Here is a 6,959-nt window from a genome sequence, read left to right on the forward strand (position 1 = left end):
CAGTCCCAAATCAGAACTACAGCCATTCTATCTACACTAGAGCTAGCAATCAACCTAGGTAAATTCTTCATTTTATGTTACATGCATAAATCTATAGTCTCTGTATGTATGTATCTCTTATGCAAATAATGTTAACAAAATGCTCTTTATTTGCTGATTTGCTGGATATAGTTTAAAAAAAAGAGTTGTTTATGGTATTTTATGAAAGCAGTAGTATTTCAGAGGAACAATACTGTATATCTCTCCAAAAGGGCTTTAAGCATGTTATCACTCCTAATACTGCTGCTGAATCTTACCAATCATGCCTTTGGAGAAAATCCTGCAATAAAGGCCATATTGACAAATAAAGGACTTCAATATGGTAAGAAAATGCTATTTCCTCAATTATTTTGAGTTAAAATACCAAACCAGAGAAAGTGCATTACAACAACTACTTTATTCTTGTATCCTCCAGGGTCACACATTGGGGCTGATTGGATGCAGGAGAAGATATGGAGTATGATCATACCAGATATCAGCGGTGGTGTTGACATTGGTATAGGAACAGTGCACTACGTCCTTGACGGGTACATGTTGTGGTTTTCATTTATGAAATTAAAGTAAACCATTACTGTTTATAATCTCAGAATAACGTTTAACTTAATCATCATTAGTCAAAGAACCTGCTACAGACATTTTGTGCTTTGTGCTTTGGTGGCAAAGTACCAAGAATGAGTTTGGGTCTAATATTTTGTCATAGTCTCCGAAGATGTTCTATCATTTAAAACAGTGCTATTGACACACTGCACAACATTTACATTTTTCTGTCTCCATCATCCTTCTCTCTAGAATCTCAGTGTCTGGGTGTGATGTTCCAGAGCCTTCAGTGGAGTTCTATGAGGGCGTGGGACTCAAGACTGGGATCAGTGGCTTCAGCATTTCAATGAAGGGCAATTGGCACACACGTTTTGGCATCATGTGAGTGACAGTGATCAGTTTCTGTTGTCTGATTGGTGCCTGTTTTTCTATTTTCCCATTTATGTAAACGTTCCATGCTATTGGATTATGAGGCTCAGGTACAGTATTGATGTCTGTCTCCTGAAAAGGGAGAATCTTTGTTAAATGTACTGGTAACACAACTACTGGTAACACAACTACTGGTAACACAAGGTAACACAACTACTGGTAACACAACTACGGGTAACACAAGGTAACACAACTACTGGTAACAAAACTACTGATGACAGTATAAGAGGAACTGATACACTAACTCTGTACAGAGAAGAACCTTCGAGGTTAAACATATTCTATCTGGGACCAGTCAGATAAGAATGAATAGTTCTCTCAACGGCTCTTCCTGTTTTCACATCAGAATCTTTGAGCTTTGAGGCCTGCGCCTTTTGTAATGAGTTCAAAACTAATCGAATTTCTAATAATATGATGTCTTGTCCCACTCCCTGTGTGTTTGCAGAAGCGATGGTGGCTCATTTGACCTGGCAGTGTTCAATGTGGACGTGACCTCTGTGGTGCAGTTAGGGAGTGATTACAGTGGACACATTTCTATCTCCAGTGAAAACTGTGATGCCAGGATAAGCAAAGCATCAATCACTTTCCATGGAGGAGCCAGGTATGTTTCAAAAAATGTATTTAGAGAGAGGGGGAGAGAGAAAGAGATGTATGATCATTATAATTTGGTAACCATTTTGTTAACAGTTTTATCTTCCAGCCATTTGTGACCCTTTTCCAAGATCAGATGACTGCTCTAATTGAGGAAAAAGTGAGTAAATCGATTCACCTCATGATTTGTATTCCTTATATCAGTAAATGTTCAAATTATGTGTTTTCTTTTCAAACTGACTGCATGACCATATGCTGTATATCACTGCACCCAGATCTGCCCAATGGTTGAAGAGCATGTTACAGATTTGGATCAACATCTAGCAGAAATGCAAGGTATTGCAGTAGGGAGGACAAAGAAAGAAAATAGGCTACACAAATATTCTTCCTACCAGTATTGTGGTGCTCATGGGATTTTTTTTTCTCACTACAGTGTCCTTCAAGGTCAATTCTGCTCTGGTTTTGGACATCCCCCTCACTAACCCACCCCTCGTTGAATCTATTGGCCTTGGTCTGGATTTGAAGGTAGCTTTACCTGATGTGAATAGACACAACATAACCCAATATTATTGTGTTTCATGAAGAAGAAAGGGTGGGGACTGGGGGTATCATACTTTGAACTCAGGATCCTTGCTCAGAGTTACTGATTTCTGTGTTCCAGGGTGAGTTCTACAGTGTTCAGAGTCACACAGATCCTCCTTTTAAGGCCGAGCATTTTGATCTGCCAAAGGATGATGGCCACATGCTCTCCCTGGGCCTGTCTGAATTCACTGTCAACTCTGCCTCCTACGGTTACTTCTCCGCTGGACTCCTGCAGGCCAAAATTAACGACAGCATGGTGTGTGTTTAGGCATGTGTGTGTGTGTGTGGTGTGTGTGTGTTTTTGGTTTTACTATCCTTGTGGGGACCAGAAGTCCTCACAAGGATAGTAAAACAAGGAAAAGGTTTAGGAGTTAGGTTTAGGGTTAGGGTTAGGGTTACAATTAGGGTTAGGTTTAGAATTAGGGTTAGGGTTAGGGTTAGGGTTAGGTTAAGGGTTAGGGGTTAGGGAAAATAGGATCTTTCATGGGAATCAATTGTTTGGTCCCCACAAGGATAGTAAAACAAATATGTGTGTGTGTGTGTGTTCATGCCTCTGTCTGTCTGTCTGTCTGTTTTTCTGTCAACTACAGTCATTTCACTCCTTTTAATCTAAGTATGCAAACTGTTGAGTTACCTCCGTAGTTAATAACCCTTCTCCTTACTTCCTCTATTAATCTCAGATCCCCAAGACTTCTCCTTTCCGCCTCAACACAACCTCCTTCGGGCCTCTCATCCCTCAGGTAACACCGAGAAAATCCTTGGCCGTAGCCAACAGGAACATACATTCAGTGGCCATTTAGTACCGGGTCAGACCCCCCTTTGCCTCCAGAACAGCCTGAATTCTTTGGGGAATGGATTCTACAAGGTGTCAGAAACATTCCACAGGGATGTTGGTCCATGCTGACGCAATGGCATCACACAGTTGCTGCAGATTGGACGGCAATACATTCCTGCTACAAACATCCCATTCCATCTCATCCCAAAGATGCTTTATTGGGTTTGGCGAGCAACAATGTTCAGATACGCTGTGGTGTTCAATCGTTGCTCAGTTGGTATCAAGGGACCTAACGTGTGCCAGAAAAACATTCCCCACACCAGTAACTACCGTCACCAGCCTGTACTGTTGACACCAGGCAGGATGGGTCAATGGACTCATGCTACTTATGCCAAATCCTGACTCTGCCATCAGCATGATGCAACAGGAACCGGGATTTGTCGGACCAGGCAATGTTTTTCCACTCTTCAACTGTCCAGTGTCGGTGATCGCGTGCCCACTGGAGCCGCTTCTTCTTGTTTTTAGCTGATAGGAGTGGAACCCTGTGTGGTCATAAGGCGGCAGGTAGCTTAGTGGTTAAGAGCGTTGTGCCAGTAACCGAAAGGTCGCTGGTTCTAATCCCTGAGCCGACTAGGTGAAATATCTGTCGATGTGCCCTTGAGCAAGGCACCTAACCCTAATTGCTCCTGTAAGTCGCTCTGGATAAGAGTGTCTGCTAAATGACTAAAATGTAAATGTAAATGTCATCTGATTCAATATCCCATCCGTGACAAGGATCGACGAATTGTGCGTTCCGAGATGCCGCTCTGCACACCACTGTTGAATTGCACCGTTATTTGTCTGTTTGTGGCCCACCTGTTAGCTTGCACGATTCTTGCCATTCTCCTTTGACCTCTCTCATCAATGAGCTGTTTTCACCCACAGGACTGCCGCTAACTGGATGGTTTTTGTTTGTCGCACTGTCGTGCATTAAAAAAGTTTCTAAAATACTGGATCTGACACGCCTGGCACCGACGATCATAGCACGCTCAAAGTCGCTTAGGTCACTAGTTTTGCCCATTCTAAAGTTCAATCGAACAGTAACTGAATGCCTCAATGCCTGTCTGCCTGCTTTATATAGCAAGCCACGGCCACGTGAATCACTGTCTGTAGGAGCTATCCATTTTCGTGAACCTAATAAACTGGCCACTGAGTGTGCATGGACTGTGTAGTTTGGGACGCAGTGCCCTTGAACAAAAGCTTTCTAAATGCACCATTTAATTCCCCCCAGCTTCCCAAGCTCTTCCCCAACATGCTGATGGAACTGCAGGTGTATGCCAGGGACGTTCCAATGTTTTCCTTCCAGGCTGATAAGGTGACACAGGAATTTCCAGGTGCCATTAAGGCCTTTGCCATCCAGCCAAATGCTTCACGGACTCCACTGTTCAATCTCAATGTTGTGAGTTTGCTTTTTTGGTTCAGGGTTCATGTAAATCCTTTTCAGTTAAATGTGATTATGTACTTTCAGAACGCATTCTGTGCAGTGGACTAATCTTCCATTAATTCCAATACATTTTTCTTCTCTTCCAGGACTCAATTTATCGTGGGATGATACGCATTTCAGAAGAGAAACTCCAAGGCTTGATGAAACTAAACAAGTAAGATGAGTTTCAGTTCCACTTGAATTAAATAAATACATTTGATTTGTACATTAATTGAGTAATACAACTCTCCATTTGCTAGTTTTACCCTGACACTGGCATCAAGTGAAGTGGGAACATTCCAGGTATGATGCAAAGACACTGCATTACATTTATAATGATGTGGTGCACTGCTTAACCTCAGTACACTGTGGGCCAGTTTCTCCATTAGGCCTGCTTGTTAGTCCAGGACTAAGCTTAATCTGTATCCGGGAAACCGGCCCTGTATGGCTAAATAAAGAGATACCAAATGTTGACAACGATCACTATTTTGCAGACTGCAGCCCTGGAAAAAATTGTGAAAATGGGGGTGGAGGTTTCAGTGTTAGCTAAACTGAACGGTAAGTTCTGAAATGTATGCAGGAAAAAGAGCACACAATCCTAGAGTAGTACTACAGTAGGCCTATTCATATTCAAATTGACCATATACACATTGTCAAACCACACTTCATCATGACATTTCCTTAACCTACAAAACCATTGTGTGTAAGCCTAATGACTGGCCTGCTGAAATAGTTACCCTAAACTACTGCCGTTTGTTTGTTACAGCCAAACTGGAGGAGGGCATTGCTTTACCCACCATGCACCACATCCATCTGGTTAACCCTGTGCTGAAGATCCAGCAGGTCTGATACCATCTATTATTTTATTGTGTTACTTGTATTTATTTTTTTGCTTTAGTTTATTTAGTAAATATTTTCTTAACTCTTTTTTTTTCTTAAAACTGCATTGTTGGCTTGTAAGTACGCATTTCACGGTAAAGTCTGCACCTGTTGTATTCGGCGCATGTGACAAATAAAATTTGATTTGATCTATTAGTGTAGCTTTTAAACCAGCCTCAATTAGTGTAGGCTGGGAAATCTGTAAATATATTTAATTTGCCAGTTGTGGCTACTTTATTTTGAGTATGTGAGTGTGTGTCAAATCAAATCAAATGTTATTTGTCACATGGGCTGAATACAACTTGTGTAGACTTTACCGTAAAATGCTTGCTTACGAGCCCTTCCCAACGATGCAGAGTTTAAAAATAATAATACAAATAAAATAGTAACACAAGAGGAATAAAATAAAATACACAAGAATGGAGCTATTACAGAGAGTACCACTACCAGATCAATGTGCAGAGGTGCGAGGTATTTGAGGTAGATATGTACATGAAGGCATGGTAAAATGACTAGGCATCAGGATAGATAATAATAAGAGTAAAATAAAGAACAGAGTAGCAGCAGCAAATTATGAGTGTAAAAGTGTGTGTGTATGTCTGTGTAATGTGTATGTATGTGTGTGTGTTATGTGTGTGTATGTGAATGTGTGTGGGTTTTGTGTGGGAGTGTCAATGTAGTGTGTGTGAGTGAGTGTATATACAGTATAGTATGTATATATAGTCTAGTGAGTGTGCGTAGGGTCAGTGCAGATAGGGTCAGTGCAGATAGTTTGGGTACCATTAATGAACTATTTAGCAGTGTGCATGTGTATCTTTACTTTCACCAAAGTGGTTCTGGCAGATACTGGCAGTATTTTGGGTTCATTCAAATGTTTCTTTCTCCCACAGGGATTTGTGTCCATTGCATCAGACCTTGACGTTAAATCTGCAGAGAGAGAGAGCATTTCTGAAGGGATTTACCCTTACCAACTCTAGGTGGTGCTGCTAATATCATTCATTACTATCCCAGAAAAAAATTATACATTACTAATTTCTTAATGTAGAACTGCAAGTAGCTACACATTAACCACTGCCTAATCCATGGTTAAATTTTAGCACTGAAAACACCAGCCGATTCATATAGATGTGTTAAGATTTAGAAACATATTATTCAAGAGAGAATTTTCAGCTTTGCCTTGTTTTCAGTGAACCAATTATCATAGGTATCAGATGAAATGTACTGCTTCTACTGAAATTTAATTTGAGCATTGCCCCATTTTGGCAATGGATAACTCACTGATTAAAGAAACAAGACCGCTTGTACTGTAACACCGCTAAAAACAACTGATTGCAGCTCACAATAAACCTGATAAAGCTGTGTGATGCAATAAAATGAAACACCACATGAATACACCAATAAATTGTTTTACAAAAAGTTTATTTCTGTTTTCTTGAAAAGTGTTAGCTATGGCTATGGCAAGGTTAAAACAAGGCTACAGTAAACATGTAGTCCCCCACACAGTGCTTAATTTGAGCCGGAACAGGATCCGGAACCTCTTAGATTTGACTTTGTTCGTTCCAGCACCTATTTACCCGGATCCAGTACCTCTCGCGGCATGATTTATTAATTGTTTAATTGTTCGCACTGTAAACATTCTAATAAAAGCTATGAGCGTTAAATCAA

General features: G+C 40.8%; 1 protein-coding gene across 1 annotated transcript; it reads left to right on the forward strand.

Moving 5' to 3' along the window:
* On the forward strand, positions 1–6,959 carry LOC121545463 (bactericidal permeability-increasing protein). The gene is made up of 16 exons (XM_041856003.1): positions 1–58; positions 252–361; positions 455–566; positions 829–957; positions 1,451–1,606; positions 1,693–1,756; positions 1,872–1,932; positions 2,030–2,121; positions 2,258–2,434; positions 2,859–2,918; positions 4,224–4,391; positions 4,523–4,590; positions 4,676–4,718; positions 4,910–4,973; positions 5,182–5,258; positions 6,185–6,959. The coding sequence occupies exons 2-16, from the start codon at positions 262–264 to the stop codon at positions 6,269–6,271; spliced, it is 1,458 nt and encodes a 485-aa protein (XP_041711937.1). The 5' UTR covers positions 1–58; positions 252–261; the 3' UTR covers positions 6,272–6,959.

Source organism: Coregonus clupeaformis, unplaced genomic scaffold (assembly GCF_020615455.1).
Source record: "Coregonus clupeaformis isolate EN_2021a unplaced genomic scaffold, ASM2061545v1 scaf0012, whole genome shotgun sequence".
Classification (NCBI taxonomy): domain Eukaryota; kingdom Metazoa; phylum Chordata; class Actinopteri; order Salmoniformes; family Salmonidae; genus Coregonus; species Coregonus clupeaformis.

Bases quoted from the DNA above. Each gene is read 5' to 3' on its own strand.
- LOC121545463 (XM_041856003.1), top strand. From the start codon at position 262: ATGTTATCACTCCTAATACTGCTGCTGAATCTTACCAATCATGCCTTT. The intron at 2,919-4,223 runs GTAACACCGAGA...AATTCCCCCCAG, and splicing joins TCGGGCCTCTCATCCCTCAG to CTTCCCAAGCTCTTCCCCAA. The intron at 5,259-6,184 runs GTCTGATACCAT...TTTCTCCCACAG, and splicing joins CTGTGCTGAAGATCCAGCAG to GGATTTGTGTCCATTGCATC.